This window comes from Sabethes cyaneus, chromosome 2, assembly GCF_943734655.1.
Source record: "Sabethes cyaneus chromosome 2, idSabCyanKW18_F2, whole genome shotgun sequence".
Taxonomy (NCBI): domain Eukaryota; kingdom Metazoa; phylum Arthropoda; class Insecta; order Diptera; family Culicidae; genus Sabethes; species Sabethes cyaneus.
The window spans coordinates 4,115,196-4,133,869 of record NC_071354.1 but is presented as its reverse complement, the minus strand read 5'-3'; the positions used below and the strand labels follow the sequence as shown (position 1 = coordinate 4,133,869).

The window sequence follows — 18,674 nt, the reverse complement described above, 5'->3', positions numbered from 1 at the left end:
TCGTTGGGTCTATTTAAGAAATTAAGATAGATTGTGTGCCTTAATGAAATACGTGCTATTCTAAATAGACTGACATAGACCGATAAGAATCAAACAGTTTAAAATAGAAACAATAAATAGGTGCTAACGAGTGAAAGTCTAATTACAAGCACAGTCGGGTAGAGACACTGAAGGAAAAAAATGGCGACCAAATCCTCGTCGGCGACATTCGGTATTCATGTTCGGCCCCTTTCGGCCATGAGAGTGGAGTGGAAAAGTGCTCCCAGCATACGACCAGTTCCAGCATTTTCCATAGAGTCCTTGCAGAAGAACACATACGTGATGGGCCCTCCCAAGGCGCAAAAACGTGCGTTTTTCACATATTTTACCTCAAGCCTGACGTGTTGGCATATGTTTATTTGTAATAAACGGGTGTAATTTACCTTATCGTTTCCTTAAAGATAAACACATGATTCAACCGAAGGCGACTTCCTTCCGGATGTACTACGACCGAGGGGATCTGCCCATTAAAATGGAATACCTGACTGGTGGTGACAAGATTGCCTGGACGGTGGATATCGACAAACTGGATTACGGTCTGTATCTGCCTTTGTTCTTCGATGGTCTATCGGAAACGCGCCACCCGTACAAAACCTACGCCCGGCAGGGCGTACAGGACCTTTTGACGCACGGAGGCGATAAAATATATCCCGTCATTCCGCAGCTTATTATACCGATAAAAAGTGAGTGTTCCGGAACTTTTTTCTCTGGTTCGGTTTGCCTTGAACCATTTGTTTTGCTTGCAATTTGCAGACGCCCTTAACACACGAAACATCGAGGTCATGTGCGTTACATTGAAAATCATTCAGCAGCTAGTGATGGCGTCCGATCTGGTTGGTCCCGCTTTGGTGCCCTTCTACCGTCAGTTACTGCCGATGTTTAACGCTTACAAAGTCAAAAACAGTAAGTATAACTGGAGTTAAAACTATTGAGTTTGATGTAAAGTTTTTGAGCAGCACTCGCGCTTCAAACCGAAAGTTTGTTGCTATTTCGTTAACATTGTTTCTAGTGGCCCTGGCCTGGCGCTGTTTGTTATTTTGAATGGCAGCTTTGGCAAATTTCTTGCAAAAGAAAAAGTTGCTAAGCGGAAATAAGAAGGTCGCTTACATAATTTAAAAGAAAGTGCCATACCATTAAACTTTTCCAATGTTTGTTGCAACTTATGGTACTCTGTTGCATTATGCTTAAAATAAATACTTAAAACCTAACTATAATTGAATCAGCACAGCCCGTTAAATGTTTGTGATTTGAATGCTAGCTATAGGAACCCTATCAGTGCCTGTATCGCAGTGTTAATGTTCTTATTTCATCAAGACTGCTCATTTTAAAATAATACCCAAAACAATGATAGATGATAGCGGCGTTTTGTTGAAACCACATTTTGCCTTCATCCAATGCTTGCCTTTCCAGAAAAAAAGAGTGCGTAATCATTTACCGTTAGTTGGCTCCATTGATTCTTTTAACGATAGTCTAAATAGTCGAAGCAATTGGTAGAGGAAAGTTGAGAAATCAAAGGTCTGAATAGCATCCTTAGAGTAGGACAAGGAAAAGAGCAAAAAATTAAATAATATCTTTAATGTAATTACTTTCTTCTACCGTTTCCAGCGGTTATTGCTAAGACTATCGTTATAAAATATATTTTTGGGCAAAAACATTTAAAAAAATTCTCTATAGGTATAGAAAAACAGGCTTTCGGATGTTTGTAAATAAAATTAGATTTACTCCAATAATCTTTTCGGTTCAGTTGCTATCATTCTCTTACTATCCTCTGCAATTTTTATGGGCTTCTACGGCTTCCTTCATTCGTTTCCCAGCATCATAAGTATCATTATTAACATCGGTTTATTTCAGAAAATAGCTCACACCATCCGTCGTTCAAATGCCTCCGCCCCTGCTATTGCTTTGATTTTGCATTCCATTCGTTCATCTTAATCAGTACTCTTTGGGCGGTACCAAGTGAAAGAATGCGGCATAAGATTTTCTCAAAACATTAGTTCAGTCAAGCAATTAATTATTTTCTGCTCAACTTATGCTTTTGTGGGGCTACTTGAGGATAGGATTGAATTAAAATAGTTAAAACTTTGCGTTGTAGACGTTCACTATATTTTTAAGGTGATTATTTTCATCTGCCTTCTATTCTGTGAAGCAAGCTCGAGAAAATTTGTTGAACAAACAACACCAGCAAGGCTTAGTAGATATTAGCAAGGCTGTTAGAGATTGCTAGACAAATTCTTCAACAAATTGAGTTTGATTTTGATTAGCTCGGAACCGTCGCAGTTGCCGGACAAAAAAGCGACAGAGAATTCTATCATAGAGAATTGCGATTCTATTCGTGATACATCAATAGAGTGATATGTAGCTCTTGAACGTACTGGTGGATTAAAATCGGATCCCCTTTATTTAAATTTGTCATGTCGAAGTTGTCGCAAAGCTACACCAAAAGATATAAAGGTTGAATACGAAAAAATCAGGACACATAAAAATGCTCCCATTCCACCATTTGCGTAATTGAAACAAGCGTTTCGAGACGTTCTTGATAAACACTGCCGAGTGTCCCTTTCGTATTTTTCAGCACGTCCGAAGCTATCAATTTCAGCCAATCAGCGGCTGGTCTAAAATGGTCTGAATTTGTTTCGTCTCGCCTCGTCGCAGAATGAAATGTAAACCAAGAAATTTATCAATTGGAGTCACTGGGGTTCAACAGAAATTGAGTGCGTCTAATACCTCGAAGCTTGGACCGATTCAGAAAATCTGGTCAAAGGTAAAGCGAATATGAATAAGAAGTGTGAAATTGCAAGTTTCGAGAAGGGTTCTAGCGAAAATGGAATTTGGCTGCTAAGCAAGTGTGAAAACTTGATGCAAAGTACGGACGATGGTCCGTATTTAGAAAAAAGTTCGACCAATGGGCTACGATAATTAGGCAGGAATGATGATCTTACATTAGGCATCAACCCAGTAAGGCATAGCCAAACGTGGTGCAAGTAGAAGTTCGATTATATCATAGACCATTCGTTATCCCACATGCCCTTACTTTGTAAGTCTAGGGCAAAAGGGCTTTTTCCTGTTCAAAGATTTGACTGCATTGGTACTTCAGCCTCATTTAAACTCATAATACACTCCCTCCACAATTATGGATCACTTTTGCGTTTCTAGTTAAATAACTCCGTTAAGCAAACTATTTGAAGATTTGTCGCATTTTTGAAACAAAATATACCATGTTAACTAGCTTTTAACACCTAAAGCATCCTTTTTATCTCGAGATTAATGCTCTTTTAATGAGCGTACAATGTTGTCACCGAAAATCTGTCAAAATCTTTGTCATTTTTCTCAGTCAGCATAAGCAGTACGTTCCTCGTTCATAAGGTTTCTATGTGATATAATCACCAAATTTCGTGCAGAAAATGGCTCGTACACATAGATCAAGGTAAGTTCTTTACGATTCAGCTAAATTTGGTGTTCACCCATGATTTTCCTGTAGAAATATTCAATTTTCAAAGTGATCCATAATATGGACCGAAACAAAGTATTTTTTCACAATTATGGATCACTTTGGTTGCAATGTGATGTTTACAAATTCGAACAACTTATGACCTGTTACAAACATTTTTACAAAACTCTATGATGTTCCATATGCAACATCCTCCAAGGAATGACAGACCTGGACCCTCAACCTTACTGCGACCAGAAGAAGAAGCTCGTTTCGAACAGTGGGCGCTTTACATGGCCCGAGCCGGATTTCCGATAAGCGAGGCTGATTTGACATACACTGTGAAATAGTGTTCGACATCGGAACGAAAATTGAAGTCCGGGTTCCGGTCCGGTCCGGTCCGGTAAAAAATCGGAACGAATTTTTTAGGTCCGATTTCGTTCCGGTCCGATTTAGCTCTGTTCCGGTTCCGGTCCGATTCCGGTCCGGAAGTCCGAAATTGTCCGGATGCAAAATTGACCAATTTTTAAAAAATAGGTAAATGTCAAAGGCAAAGCTTTGAATGTGTGGAACCTTCCGTAACTACTAAACGCTAACCGGCCTGAAACGGATAATTTAAAAAAAATGGAAATGCGACACCATTAACTGATGCTTGGTAGCTTACCAATCATGGAATGGTACACTTTTAGACATGAAAGTCAGCTTTTAATTAAATAATTGCCTGTCAATCGCCAGTTTATGTTCTGAATCTTTGAATTTGAAAATTAATTCAAATTCGCGATTTTTTATTTTCTCAGGAAACTTCCAATCAAATTTTACAGTTTTCTCGGACATCACTTGCTTCAAAAGTTTATAACTTTTGAACAATTTGTTTTATGAAACGGCAAAAAATTCTTAGCCACTTGACAAAAATACCAGTTGGAAAAAATATTTCTCACGGTGGTGGAAAACTCCTGTAGAAAAAAAAAATCACTGCAGTGAAATTTTTGACACTAACAGATAAATGAATTATCTAATAAGAAAAAAATACAGTGGACTCTTGGAAAAGTTAACTCTCTGAAAAGTTAATTGTTCAGAAAAGTTAAGCGAATATTAGCTCCCATGCAACACATGCAATTTTTGCCTTAACTTTTCTGAGAGTTTAAATTTTTTGGTTATCCAAAGCGTTCATTCACACACGTGTGGTTTCCTTCTATCTTTAATTCTCCTTTTTCGATTTCTTAACGCCTTTTCACAGTTTCTTACAGAGTCTCATCATAACTGGGATTAAATTAAACTCTTGTACCGGACAGTTGTAGCAACAGTTCAATACGGGCACATACTTTTCTCAGGATTTTTGATAACATACTGGAAAAGCGCAAACTTAGATTGAATTTTAAATGCTAAAGAAGGAACAGCAGGGACGAAAAATAAACGCGAACATTACCAAAACGTTGGCGTTGATTTCGAAAAATCAAAAGTTAACTAGTATAACCGACTATTTTAAATTTACTGAAAGGAACTAAGTATTATTCCATAAAGAGGTTTTTTTTCTTTTTTTTTTCTTTTTTTCGGGTTATCTAACTGGTCGCTTAATCTTCTATACCTATAAAAATGGATTTCTGTCTGTCTGTCTGTCGGTAAGTTCCTTATAGAATCGAAAACTACTGAACCGATCGGCGTGAAAATTTGCATTGTAGGATTTTTGGGGCCGAGGAAGGTTCTTATGATGGTCCGAGACCCCTCCCCCCACCAAGAGGGAGGGCTCCCATACAAATCAAACACAAATTCTGCATAACTCGAGAGCTAATCAGGCAAATATATTAAAACTTGACATAAGGGTATATTTGGAGATAATTTTTTTTAATGGTGCACCCTTCTTCTCTTTAGGAGGGGAATTATGACCCCTCCCCCTTTAGGGGAATGAAATACAAATTTCGTCATAACTCGAGAACTAATCAAGCAAATGGAACCAAATTCGGCATGTGGGGGATTTTGTAGGCAGGATTTTTTTGTCATGACTTTTCCATAAAACATAACAGACAATAACAAGACCACCAAAAACTTTCTGCAGCCCCCCGCAGAAATCAGCTCTGTCTAGGTTGATTTGTTTTCCTAGGTCTACCTCTATTACTTTCCTTCAGTTGGATCCGAACGAGCGACAACGAGTGAGGAGCGGATCACCCCGAGGATCGAAATGGTACTTTTCATGAAAAGGTTTTCCGTGAAATGGGACATTCCGCGTAAGGTTTTTCGCGAAATGGTATTCAGCGAAATGTTATACAATCACGGCGCATATTTAAGTGCTATCCGCTTAACAGGGGGATTGTTTTCTACTTTATTGTTAGGAAAAATTGAAAATTTGTAAATTAAAATACCCATGCTCTCATAGTGACGTAACTGCCAAAATGAGTTATCTTAGGTTGAGCTCCTCAGAAACTTGCTAAACTCGAGATTGTGACAGATTCACGATTTATGTACAACACATTTTAATTTGTGGCAATACGAAGTTTGCCGGGTCAGCTAGTAGCATATAACACTCTGCGCTGAGCCCTTTTGTGATGTTAACAAAGTGTCAGGGAGACCTCAAACATCAGTTATACCTGACGAGGCAGGCAATGTCGCCCACTTAAAAACAGGTAGAGTCCCAAGCATAGCCGTCACGCCTTTGCCCGCAGGCGGAGGCGTTCCGGCCCTGCGTAGACTCCATGAACTGGCTCTAAGATCTCTCTGCGAAAGGCCGGAATGCCATATTTGAAATATAATGATGACGATGATGATGATAATGATGATGATGATGAGAAGAAAAATGATAGATCGAATTTGTAAATGTGCTTTGGACTTTTTGTACTACTTGAGTTAGACTAATCTCATATTTTTATTCTTGACCTTGAAATGCGGTCATACTTGAGTTGTAAAATGTAGTATAGTGAAGTGGAGGATTCGTCAGCCCCGTCTGACACCGATCATCAACCGCGCGGCCGCTTTCTATTTTCTAACACAAACAACGACAAATAAACTAATAGGAAAGACAAATTTCGGAGCATTGGCGGTTATCAACTTATCAGGGCAAATTGAATCTTTCATTCCCCCAGCATTTATGCACTGTCCCAAGATACACAGTAAATTGAGCGCAGTACAACTCGGACGTTCGCGGTAGTCGACAGAAGTTTTAGAGCTTATAAAGCTTTATAGAGACGCACCCGCCTTCCTACCCTCGAGACCAAAGAGCTAGTGCAGTAAAGCTGTGGGCTTAAACGTCTCTCTAAGACTCAACCCCTCCCTATCGACAGACCCCGCGGCCGGCCATCAGAGCACAGGTCAGCCACGGGGTCAGTGCAAAAATCCTACTGACTATTTAGCAGCACCGCCCAGCCGAGACTCGAACTCACGACACGAATTGACCTAATTTTCCCATCTGCTATCTAAGCACTTCTATTATTATACCCGTAATCATTATAGAGTGGTCCTTCGGCATCCAACAGGATCTGGTATCCCACTTACATCCCCTTACTAGCCCTAAGCCAACCAATCCGACATTTTTCGGACATATTTGTGACAGCTGTAAATAGGGATGAATCCCAAAAACATTCATCTATTAATTATCAGAGATCCCCATACTGGCCTTATTCTTAAACGGAATAAAAGCACTTTCTGAACAACGCAACAATCGCATTTGGTAAATTTTCACCCCGAGTTCCTCTTGAAATCACAAAAGTATTTTGACATATACCCACAAAGCCCTACACCACGACAAGGTTCAGTTTTATCGTAGGGAAGCATTATTTCATAAAGATCTTGCTACATATTTCTTTATGTTACAACTTCCAGATACTTAAAAATGAGTATTCTGCATCCGAGAATATATTTTTCGCTTTTGTGTTTATCATTTTCAATGACTCTTAGGACTACTCACAAAAGGTAATATTTCGAAAAAGTTAATCGACCCATTCACCAATCGATTAACTTTTCCGAGAGTCCACTATATTTCAAAATTTCTTAAGACTTAGAACATGGGCTTTCCAACATTTGATTAGAATTTTGCACCGTCATAGAAAATGATGTGGAAAGCTTGTTCCAACTAATATTTTTCCTGGATTGCTGAGAAAATTTTATTGCATTTTCATAAAAAAAATTGTTCTGCAATGCTTGGTTTTAAAACTATAAACTTTCGAAATGAGCTGTGTTCGAAAAATTTCTAGTGGAGTTTTCTGGGAAAATAGGACAGGATATTGTTTTCATTAAAAAGTTAACATCCTATACTCGTAAGCAAAATTTCATGAAAATCTGAGACTCTTCGGCCTAAACCTATACGATAATTTTGAAAAATCCGATGAAACTATTGAGTTATCTTTCATATTGGACCATAAGCGTGAATATCGGTTACCTTTGAAATTAAATTTTGAGGGATCATAAGGCACGAACCGATGCTGCGAAACGTTCGGTTTTAAGACCCACAGATATTTTCTAATTTTTCAAAAATAAATCGATTCGCTGGACTTGTTTTGGAGCCTTCAACAGAAAGTGTATTATTGCTAGCGAAATTATTGCCTTTCCTCAATACTGAGGAAGTGAAAGGAAATTAGTTTTAAACATAGAAAGCAAGTCCTAGTCATCGTTTCCACTGCGGTCAGTTTTACGATCAAAAGTGCTCCGGACTTTTCCGGACTTTCAACGGAAGACCTGGTCCGGTCCGGTTCCGGAACGCTTCGTTCCGGTTCCGGTCCGATAAAAAATCGGACTCAAAAATTTCGTTCCGATCGGACTTCGGACCGGGTATCGGACCGGACTTTCCGGACTTTACCCGGTCCGATGTCGATCACTACTGTGAAAGACTACACCGCTAAAAATCGTGAGACGCGTGATTTACCTGCTTCTTTTCCAAGTCAGTATTACGATTCGAATGTTATTTTTATCAAAACAACTTTATTTATGTTCTGATTCTTTGAGGTAAGAATTGGGTACGCTGTTTTTTGCAAAGACATCCATCAATCAAAAAGAAGTTTACCACAAATCTGTCAAGATCGGGAGCTAATGTAACCGAGAACCTGCTGCGAATGTGGTTTTCGGAAATTGAAGACATTTTCGAGGAAGAGGGTATAGACATGTCGATCTTTAATTCCCCAAACCGAATATTCAATTGCGACAAGTCCGGATTTAGGTTGGTACCAAAAGCATTCAAGGCCCTTTGCGATAGTAACGCTGAAAACACCTACATCATTAATAACAATTCCGATAAAGAGAGCTATACTAGTCTTTTCGGAGCCAACGCAGCTGGTGAGCTGACTCCGTCTATGATTCTTTTTCCGGGACAAACAATCAGTCGGGAAATCGCGGAAAGCATTCCCAAAGGCTGGTCAGTAGGTATTTCCGAAGAAGGATGGCAGACATCTAAAACCTTCTACGAATACATGGTTAATGATTATTATAATTGGTGGCTAAAGTCTAAAATTCAGCTTCCAGTAGGTGTTTTTCTGGATGGCCAAAAGAGCCACATCAGCATAGAGTTGATGGAGTTCTGCAAACAACGTCAGATAATACTGGCTTCACTCTACCCCAATTCCACAAGAATTCTCCAATCATTGGATCGATCGTTCTTTCAAGAATATTTGGAACAAGGTTCTAAAGAAATTTCAACTGGGTAGTGATTTTGCAAGAGTAACAGAAAACGAACTTTCCCAAACTTTTGAAAACGGCCTTGGACAAAATCCAAATAATGGCTTTAAGCTCTGTGGACCAGGGCTTAAAAAGGGATCGCAAGTTGAATGTGACTGCCGTGAATGCGAACTTTCCGCATTCAAACTCCGATTTTTGAACGATCATTTGACCGTTTTTTTAATCCAGTCAATATGCCGCTTTCGCTGCTGCCGTCGTACAATTCATGCGGCATCTCAGCAAAAGCAAACAGTCGATCTCCCGTTTTGCTTTGCGCTTTGAGAATATAAACTGCAAACTGACTGGAAGCATACGGTGACGTATTTTTTCGTTTCTCTTTTTGTCTCCAAATCGGCTGCTCACAGTAAAAGTTTGTCACCCAGACGTCGGTCCGACGCAAGCAAAATATTCGTTTGTATTGGACGGAGTCCGACCGACTTCTTCCATGCACATGTAGTGGTTGTTTTTTTGTAGTATTGAATCATACGATTGTGCGGTTGCTTTTCGTAGCGTGGTGATTGCCAGTCATTTGACTGTTTTGCAGTCATTCGCTGCTCCAAACGGTAAAGGCAACTTGATCGAAACGAAAATGTCAAAAAGTTTTAGAAGCCGTTCGTTCTGCAGCGTGCAGTCGGCGTTTGACTGAGTAAAATGCCAGTTGTGTTATGCATAGCATTCGTATTCCACCTCTAAACGGACGGTGTGAACTTGAATGCGCGTTGGTGTGACTGCGGTAGAAAAAAAGGATCGGTCGAAGCCCTGCTGTGGACTCTGCCCTTGGAATGTAAACGCGATAAATTTCAATATCTTGTCTGCAAATACCCCGAAAGCACTTGAAAATTCTATTGAGGATATACAAGTGGCTGAAAAAACTTCTGATGCATCAACGCAGACAACTGAGAATGGTTTTGAACTATAACTACAATATGTTGAACTCGGATTGCAGTCCGATCAATTGTCGAGGTTTTTGGATAACTGGAAGAGAGATTATTGGTACGGCCCACTTGATGAACTCGCGTTGTTCAATTTCTGGAAGCTTATCAAAGACAAATCAGAAGGATTGTGTTTTACTGAACCACTTCAGCAATCTGAAAGTGTTACTTTGGGATTTGACGACGCGGCGAATGTTCCTGTCTATCGAACACAGACCTTGCAGAAAACGCTGGTAAGCAGCAAATTGCATAATCATATTCACCTTTATTCTTGTTTACGGCCGTATCCTGCATTCGTACGAATAGTTTGTTTCGAACGAATCGGGAAACACTATTCTCATATTCGAATGAACAAAAGGAAGGGGCGTTCGAACGTTCGAATTGATTCGAACGAAAACAAGAATACGCATCGGCTTAACTTTCGAACGAAGATCATTCGAACGAAAACAAGAATAAGGGTGATTATTATTCCTTTATTTTTTTTTATTGTTATTCACCCTTATTCTTGTTTTCGTTAAGCCGTTAAGCCGGTTCGTATTCTTGTTTTCGTTCGAACCAATTCGAACGTTCGAGCTCCCTTTCCTTTTGTTCATTCGAATATGAGAATAGTGCTTTCCGATTCGTTCGAAACAAACTATTGATAAACAATGACTATCGATATAACTATTGATAAACTATTGATATAACAATTTGATGGAAAATGTTACAGTGGAGACTACAGGTGCATCCGATACAAATCCTAAAGATCCCTTTGAGGAAGTGCTGGTTTGGCCGAGAATTCGCACTGATGCTCCAAATCAACGCAAACGTCTTGGACAAGAACATGTGCCCTCTGTTTCAACCAGTGACAGGTGGCTGCAGTGGTTTGAAAAAAAAAGGACATGGAAAAGAAAGAAATCGAAACCGCCAAGAAAGCAAGGATCGAGGTGCGAAAAAAAAAAAAGAAAAAAACAGAGGGATGAGGAAAAGCTTCTGAAGGCCTCTCTTAAGAAGAACCAACAGAGAAAAAGTCGAGGAAAAGCTAAGCAAAAAGTGGCCCGTTCCGACAAAGTCGCTAATGCAAATTGAATAATGCTATGTGTTGCGGCACAAAGCCGCAATATGACCGCGTTGACCTTCACATCTAGCAGAACAACAATAGCGCTTTGTCTCATTGTTGTTCTGGCTAGATATAGTAACAATAAGCTGTCGAAATATGTATAAATAGGATAATAAAAGTGAGTCTTGAGTTCAGTCCGTTCGCAGCCACCGCCGCTGGCGGTGCACAGTGGGGCGACTCCATACAAATGCTGGCCAAGCAAAAAAATCTCTTTAAATCAAGGATAATATGTGGTTCTTAAGTAATTTGGGGGTGCTGAGCCCGAATTTCAGGTTTATTTTCCATTAGAACGTATATTATTTGTGTTAGGGAGAATTTTCGACTATTTTTCAAGTATTTTTTAAGTATAATAACGTATAAGAAATGAGGGTCATTTGGAAAACTATTGCAGATGGATTTTTATAGGATAAAACATTATATAAAACAATACAAAGCAAGTATGAGCTTTAATAATCAACACAAAATCCATATAAGTTAATATTTATCAAAAATCAAAACTTTTACCCTTATTAGTTTTCTTAATCTTCTTTATCTCAATTTTCTTCTTCTTCTTCTTATTCTTCTTCTTCTTCTTCTCCTTCTGCAGAATCACTCGTTTCATGTTTCGTCTTCAATAGTAATATAGCGTTCTCGGAAAGATTTTTCTAATTACATTTTTCCGTTTCGAAGAAACTATAAGCTTTATCCGGAGAAATAAGAAGACGAATAATTCTATCACGATTTGTATTTTCACACTCATTTTTGCATATAAAATATTGTCTTGTATTTTTATCACTATTTTTAGCATAAAGCAATAACCTTATTTTCGTGAGGGTCAATACCGGTGTAGTGGCTAGCATTCACGCCTCTCACACCAAGGACCGTGGTTCAATTCCCAACCCCGCAGAAGTCACGAATGACCAGAGTTGTTAAAGTGACTATAATTAAACAAAAAAAACTTATTTTTGTGCTTCTTCTGTCATTCGTCCTATCAGCAATATAGTTGTCTAGATTCATTTATGACCGCGAATTCAAATTCTTTGCATTGCAGTGGACGTATTCTATGAGGACTATACCCTGACATAAAAGTTTTTGGTATACAAACAATAAGTTTCGAATTTTTCTGAAATAATGTGTTCAAGAACTTGCTATAAGAAAATTTCTCAACCTTTTAATTAATTTCATATCTATACCCGTGATTTCAGAACTAATACCAGGATTGGTATAAGATCTTCAAGCTGTATTTCCGTCATTACTATCGCTGTATCCTTCAGATTTCCTCCAACCTCTAAAATCTAGTCAATATGCAATATGGACCATACATTCGAAGTAGGTTATCCAACCATGTAAAGGAGATATCCCATAATTGAGATATCCTACGTTTACTTTGAGTGTTTGCATTCTGTCTATATTGTTGAATTCTGATATAGTAGCCTTACAAGCGTAACATCTGTGCTCTGCGCTATTCTGCGCTAAATGAGACTATATCCATTTGAAAGCTCATATTTTACGCTAACTTTTACCGGTAGTGTCAATAGTGGCGAACCTTGGCTTCAAAACTTTTAAGCGTGTTTTACGCGAAAATATGGCACTTTTTTCATGAAAATTAAAATTGTGGCATACTATGATAAAATTACTGCAAACTCAATTAATGGGCTTTATGCAGCACTATTTTTTGAAGAACTTTTCCTTAGACACCGTTGAAATCCGAGCTACCATTAGACCACTAGCATGTTTTGAAATATTGGGTTATTTTTCTAAAAAACGCTAAAACATGCTGAGATAGCATACTTTCAAGATTCATAGAAAATTCAAATTTTGTCATATTGATCTAAAATTTTGGATTTGAACACTTCAATAGCATAGAATCACAGGAAAAATACAACGGAGAGTCGAAATGAACTTTCATTTTTTGGCTGCTGGCCAGCGATTCCCCACTGTGCGGTGGTGTGCACATCACAACACTTGTTCGTATATTGCATAATAATATCACAGTCCCGTTGGTAACCGGCCCCCCTTACGACGATCACGGAACATTGGTGCCGTGACCAGGATTTGTCCTGGCACTGACAACGTTTTACCAACGGGACTTCAGTTTTATCGATCGTGTTATCGGTCCACAGTAACTCGTGATATTTTCGGTAGTGGGATAGTGACTTGAACAGTAACAGTTTACTAACGGGACATCAAATCCATCGACCGTGTTGCTGCATTGCTACAGGAGTGTATTACATTTGGCATCCACGTAGTGGGATGATGCTGCTGAACCTTGCTGTGCTCGTCGTTCCAGAGGAAGTACGGCATATCGATAGTCGAAATAGGATTTCATTCACTACGCTTCAGCTAGGCCGGTGTGGGTGACTTCGCAGCCGCTTAGCGACAAATCCCCGAGCGGAGCTATGCCGGTGTGGGCGAATCATAGCCGCTTAGTAAAATACATTCAGCTTCTGAATCCCCGGTTTTGGATTCAGCTAGTAGTAGGAGGGCTGTACAGCACCGAAGCTTGCAGCATCCGAGGGTGTATTCTTATCAGCAAGTGCTTGGTTGCGGTTAGAAGTTTCGTCTGGGTCGTTTGCCAGAAGGAAGCTATCTCGCTGACACTTGTCGTTCATCCATTTCGTTTCATCGGTACATCGTAGAAAGATTCATGTGTGATAATCTGGCCACCAAGCGCCAATTTGTGAGGACGCCAGGTCCAGTTGTTATAATCCGGCCAATCAGCGCCATTTTGTGAGGACGCCAGGTCCAGTTGTGATAACCCGGCCATCCAGCGCCAATTCGTTTTTGATGATCCAGCCACTCGGCTCCATGTTGGAGGACACCAAGTCCAGATACGTTATTCCGGCCACTCCGTGCCATTCTGTAGGGACACACGGTCCAGTTATGTTATTCCGGCCGCTCTGCGCCAGTTCAAGTGATAGTCAGTCTACGAGATTTCAACTACAACTCACCAGTTAAATTTTTTGCCTTACTGCTAAGACCTAGAATCATTCTCGTTTTGTATATCGCAGTGTAAAACCTTCGGTTTTGGTGCGGGAGTATGTTGCGGCACAAAGCCGCAATATGACCGCGTTGACCTTCACATCTAGCAGAACAACAATAGCGCTTTGTCTCATTGTTGTTCTGGCTAGATATAGTAACAATAAGCTGTCGAAATATGTATAAATAGGATAATAAAAGTGAGTCTTGAGTTCAGTCCGTTCGCAGCCACCGCCGCTGGCGGTGGTGTGCACATCACAACACTTGTTCGTATATTGCATAGTAATATCACAGTCCCATTGGTAACCGGCCCCCCTTACGACGATCACGGAACACTATGTTTGTTCCATTTCGCGAATTTAATTATCTTCCTCACGGCTGAAAATCTCGATAATAAAGAAAAAAAATCTTCCTTTCATCAATTCGTCCCGAAAGCCACACAAGATCAGGGCTTGAAAAGGGAATGAAAATTGACTGTGACTGCGTGAATGCTTGCGCTTTCTGCATTCAACATGCGCTTCAAATATGATCATTTGACTGTTTTTTGAATCCAGTCAATCTGCCGCTTGCGAAGACTGTAGTCTATAATCCATGTGGCCTCTCAAGAGAAGCCAACAGTCGTTCTCTCGCTTTACGTTAATGTTGAAGAATGTAAACTGTCTGCGAGCATAAGGTGACCTATTTTTTACTCTTACTCTTTTACTCTTTTTGTCTCCAACATACTTTTAAACCAACAGTAAAAGTTTGTCACCCGGCCTCGGTCCGACACAAGCAAAATGTTCGTTTGAGTCGGACGGCGTCCGACTGACTTCTTATTCTTCATGGACATAGGTATATTGGTTGTTTTTTGTGGTATTGAATCATACGTAGCACGATTGCTTTTCATTAGTGTGGTTTCGTAGTCATTCACTACTCCAAATGGTTAAGAAAATTTGATCGAAATGGAAATGTAAAAAAAAGATCAGAACATATTCGTTCTACTGTAAAATCGGACTGAATGAGCATATGACTGAGCGAACTGCTAGTTGCGTAATGTAGGTATAGCGTTCGTATTTCACCACTAAACGGACGGTATGAATCTGAATGCGCGATGTTGTAGCTGCGGTAGAAAAAAATGATCGCTTAAAACCCTGTACAAGGTCTTTCATATAGTTGAAACATGTTACTTGTACGTTATTACATGATTTGAATAAAATTCATTGAGTGAATTCGCTGCCAAAAAGTGTATTTTTATTTTGATCCATAATATGATGAAAATTGTTTCATAATTGTGACCGCTCCCAAAAGTGATCCATAGTTGTGTATTTGATGAGTTATAATATAAGCATGATTTCCGTGGAAAACTTGCACTAAATGGGTTCACCCCTCTAACGGGCAACATCGTAAAAACGATGCGATCGAGCAAATGATTACTTTATCATGAAAGTCCACTCAAAAGAAGCTCGAGTGTTGATTTTCATGGGAAAATATCTGGAGGACCGCTAGGGATGAAATAGTTTAATTTCTCTTTTTCGTTTTTCATGCCTAACGCTCTACCCAAATATTTTTTCAGTTCAAATATTTCACAAAATTACACAAATTTGTTCGAGATTTCCTTTTTCTTCAAACGTAAAAGAGGGAATATTCGTACCATGCTCCAAAAGCGGAGCTCCAAAAGCGAAGATCGTTTACAGACGGTCTTACCCGTTAGAGGGTTAAAACGTATTAAATACATTAACCAACGTAAACCAATTGTTTGAGAAAAACGGACTCGAAAAGGTTTCCAATAAATTATTTTTACCATTTTTTACGTATTCAGTTCACAAAGAAAATGTGCGTCTAATTTCTTCTAAAGCAACTTAAATTTAAGCGAAGGTTTAGGATTGATGTAATCCAAATTTCTCAACATACAACTAGACTTAAGCTGCAGCGGTCTCCCGCACCAATCATCCTTTCGGTTCTGCCGTTATCGTTCTCTTACTATCCTCTGCACTGTTATCGCCTTCTACAGCCTCTTTCTGCATTCGTTTCCTACCACCATGAGTATCCTTGTTAACCCCTTTAAGGGGTTAATACCTTTACATTATTTTTAGCACCGGAAAGTTCACTACCTAAAACGCCCATAACTTTTTTTACCTTTTTGCTTTTTAGTAGGTATCTTTTTATATTTTTTCTGCCATATTAGGGAATTTTCCCGAAAATCTATTTCCATAATTTCTACAGGGGGAAATCTCGTTGTAGTGGTTAACATTCACGCGTCTCACGCCGAGGACCCGAAGCAGAGTTATTCCGGTTTTCCTTGGGTAGGCTTGAGTTATTCCGGGGACCCTTGCATGGTATCTTTTATAGATAATTTTGTCAAATTATTGAAATCTATTTGATACATGTGGATTTTTTTTAAACAAGACATCGACTGTGGTCATATTTGTTACTTTGCTGATTTACGAGCCATAGTACGCGCCATCCGGATCCGAGAGACCACTATGCATCCGGAACTGCTTCTCATAAAGGAACATTTCAACATCAGTAATATATGTTATACCTCACCATGCTTATCAATAAAACGTTATCACCCGACAAAATAGCGAGTGGCGATCATCTCATGTCTCTCAGAGGCTATGTGGTCGAGGTCTTAAAATTAAAATTAAAGTTCGAAAACCGACACTGAGGAAGCCTGCAAGTCGTAGGCGAAATACGTATCTGTCGTGAATAATATATACATAGTAGAATTAAATTGGATAAGTTTTCTTCTTTTTTAATTTTAGGTTTCATATTCTACTAAGACGCTCCAAAAACTTCACTCGAGGTCTTGTTTTTTTATCTGTGGTAAAGGATGAGTTTTTATCATCTCATCAGTAGCGTGAAACTTTCACGTTATGAGATCTGGGACTAAATAGCAAAAATAACATCACATGCTTCTATCACTCCATCGATTAGCATGAACTAGTGCTGTATTTAGCACGTCGTAGTCACTTGCCGAACATTAAAGCGCTAATGTTGAAGATAGATTAACTTTGCAAATTGCGTATACAATATTGTTTTAAAAAAATTCTTTACAAACAGATCTTTAATTCAGAATTTTGTATCCAAGTTAAATCCCCTTTAACCAGTGCGAGTCTTGTGCGACACTTTCTTATTAAAGATGTATCACGTACGCAGCTGCGTTCTTTTATATTCACTTGGAGATTGCGAAAGTGCTGAATCTCTAATCAGAGCAATCTCAAACACGTGCTTCAATGTTCTTGTTGAAGATATACTTTATCATAGTGCACGATGAAAGCAGTGATATTGGGGTGCGAATGTAGGACTTTTTCACTCCGATGAATGTAGTTTTTTTACCCGGTGTTTGCTGACTTTTTGAACAGTTTTGACCGTAAGCTGGCAGGGGCTGAAAAAATTCATTTATATTCCTGTGAACAGAACATTCGACGATTGTCAATTTATTCATAGACAGAACCGTAAATTGTTTATTTTCTTAAGTTTGATTTGTTGTTCGCTGTTTTTCCAAAATAATGCTTATTAATGTTTCTTGTGGCGGCCAGAATACAATTTTCCAGGATTACATTTGGCTCACAGAGGGTTAACATCAACATCAATTCAAATTCGTTAACAGTATCCTATGAGTCACACGGAAGTGTGCACTAATTGAAGCTTTCGATTTTTGTTTCGTTCTTGTGCCACGCAGTAAATTCCGGCGACGCGATCGACTACGGCCAGAAGAACAACATGAACGTGGGGGACCTGATTGACGAAACGCTCCAGGTGCTGGAACGCCACGGCGGAGAAGATGCCTTCATCAACATCAAGTATATGGTTCCGACGTACGAGTCGTGCTATTTGAACTAGAGCAACTAGAGAGCTAATCGCTAACCGGAGGAGGGAAAACGTTTCACGCCAAAAAGCGCGTGTGTGTGCCTGTGCGCCTCGAGTGAGAGCTGTAGAGTGGTTCAAGTTTGCATGGAACCAGCCAATTTTGGAAACAGGTTTGATTTTTAAATATGTGATTAGGTTAGAATACACGCAGAAAATGTTAGAAGAAAGTTAAAAAATTAAAACTGTGAGTAGTATCCTTAGGGTAGCCCTAGACGTGAAGGGACAGAGCAGGAAATTTGATGAGGACAGTTCTGATATGGGCTTCAAGGGTTACGCAATATCGGCGTTCTTTGCCTTCGAGCTCAGCATTGATTGGCTTGAATTAGAAGCTTGTTCTAACCCGCGGATCACGCCTTGTCCTACCCTTCGAATACTATTAACATGTTTAATTTTATTACTTCCTTCCACCATTTCCTTAGCCGGTTGTAAAACCGATCGATATAAAAAGTTATTCGAATGTTTGGCCTCTGATGCCTGATGAGGCATCAATAAGTCAACAAAAAAACAAGACGGTATAGGTTACGAGCTTACGAGGTGGGTGCTCATGGTGTCTCGTAACTCTGGAATGTGGCTTTTCGACAAAATTATGTATGCTTTAAAAGAAATCGACCAGTTAGCCTCGAGTAACCATACTGGTATAATAAGCCAGTCACCGTATGTTCGACTTTAGCTGGCCGGTATTGCAACTTTGAAACTTTGAAAGATAACTAATTTGGGTGACACTAGTAGAATC

At 39.4% G+C, this 18,674-nt stretch overlaps 1 protein-coding gene across 1 annotated transcript; it reads left to right on the top strand.

Annotated features, from left to right (window-relative positions):
* The first annotated feature begins 180 nt into the window (after positions 1 to 180).
* LOC128737428 (parkin coregulated gene protein homolog) lies at positions 181 to 17,914 on the top strand. The gene is made up of 4 exons (XM_053832061.1): positions 181 to 346; positions 441 to 722; positions 793 to 942; positions 17,754 to 17,914. The coding sequence occupies exons 1-4, from the start codon at positions 181 to 183 to the stop codon at positions 17,912 to 17,914; spliced, it is 759 nt and encodes a 252-aa protein (XP_053688036.1).
* Positions 17,915 to 18,674: the final 760 nt, after the last annotated feature.

Bases quoted from the DNA above. Each gene is read 5' to 3' on its own strand.
- LOC128737428 (XM_053832061.1), top strand. From the start codon at position 181: ATGGCGACCAAATCCTCGTCGGCGACATTCGGTATTCATGTTCGGCCC. The intron at 723-792 runs GTGAGTGTTCCG...TGCAATTTGCAG, and splicing joins GCTTATTATACCGATAAAAA to ACGCCCTTAACACACGAAAC. The intron at 943-17,753 runs GTAAGTATAACT...TGTGCCACGCAG, and splicing joins CGCTTACAAAGTCAAAAACA to TAAATTCCGGCGACGCGATC.